Source organism: Etheostoma spectabile, chromosome 15 (genome assembly GCF_008692095.1).
Source record: "Etheostoma spectabile isolate EspeVRDwgs_2016 chromosome 15, UIUC_Espe_1.0, whole genome shotgun sequence".
Classification (NCBI taxonomy): Eukaryota; Metazoa; Chordata; class Actinopteri; order Perciformes; family Percidae; genus Etheostoma; species Etheostoma spectabile.
Window position 1 is genome coordinate 10,599,620 of NC_045747.1, and position 944 is coordinate 10,600,563.

At 50.5% G+C, this 944-nt stretch overlaps 1 protein-coding gene and 1 long non-coding RNA gene across 2 annotated transcripts in view; one reads left to right on the plus strand and one right to left on the minus strand.

The window, feature by feature from the left end:
* The window catches only part of LOC116702883 (uncharacterized), a 17,342-nt gene that overhangs the window by 11,489 nt on the left and 4,909 nt on the right, over positions 1–944 (minus strand). The window lies entirely within an intron of this gene.
* The window catches only part of arhgap44a (Rho GTPase activating protein 44a), a 15,374-nt gene that overhangs the window by 7,311 nt on the left and 7,119 nt on the right, over positions 1–944 (plus strand). The window contains 1 exon segment of the mRNA XM_032537402.1: positions 1–453. This exon segment is cut by the window's left edge and continues 2 nt beyond it. Coding sequence (XP_032393293.1) covers positions 1–453 — 453 coding nt within the window.

Here is a 944-nt window from a genome sequence, read left to right on the forward strand (position 1 = left end):
AGGGGAGGACCGGCCACCCCCCCCTTACCCCATCTCCTCGTGCCACACTGCCCCCCACCTCTTCTATCCCAAACCCCCACCCTGCGCTCGCCCCGTGGCACCGGGTCCAGAGTCCCAGCCTCCCGCCTCCCCCCCGCCCCCACTGCGCTGGTCTGGCTTCACTCCCCCTGCCCCGCCCCCTTCCTCCTCATCTTCCTCCTCCTCCTCGTCACTTGACATCAATTCGAACCCCAAACCCAGCTGTCTGCATTTTGCCAAGCACAGCCCGCCTGGTGACATGGTGAATGTTCCCCCACCAGACTCTAATGCTTCACCACTCTACATCAAAACCCCCTTGGTACTAACCCGCCATGACCAGTCCATTGGCAACCCCCCTAGCCTCCCTTCGTCTGCGCCCCCGCCGTGGGCTGCCTGTCCATGTGCCCGAGAGAGAGGACCCCCCAGGCTGACTAGGTAAATACAACACACCCATGGCCACGATGGATGCATCACAGAGTGGCATATGTATCTTTCCTCTCCTCTAGCTTGCTGGCTTTTCTTTTCTTTTTTCTTATTTTGTTTTCTTTCCTTTAAATTACATACCTCCAATTTTGTAACATTCACGTTGTCCACGGGTGCCTCTCATGGGGTTGCCTAGCAACAAAGGATGTTACTGGTTTATACAGCGTTCGGTTTCATGGAGGTATTGAGTAGACGATAAATACATGGACAATGCTGCATATGGCTATTCAAAAGCATATGAATGTATTTATTCTACAGTTTGCAGCATTTTCTTTTACTAACCAGCAGAAGGAAAGATCTGTTTTTTAAGAAAGTAAAGATATTAAGGTGTCCTTGTAAGCTACAGTACAGAATATTGTCATACAGTATAAGCATCTTTTTAGCTTGACCCAAAGTGCTGAGTTTGTATAGAGTGACTGTAGCAGTTTCCTGACTCATATGTC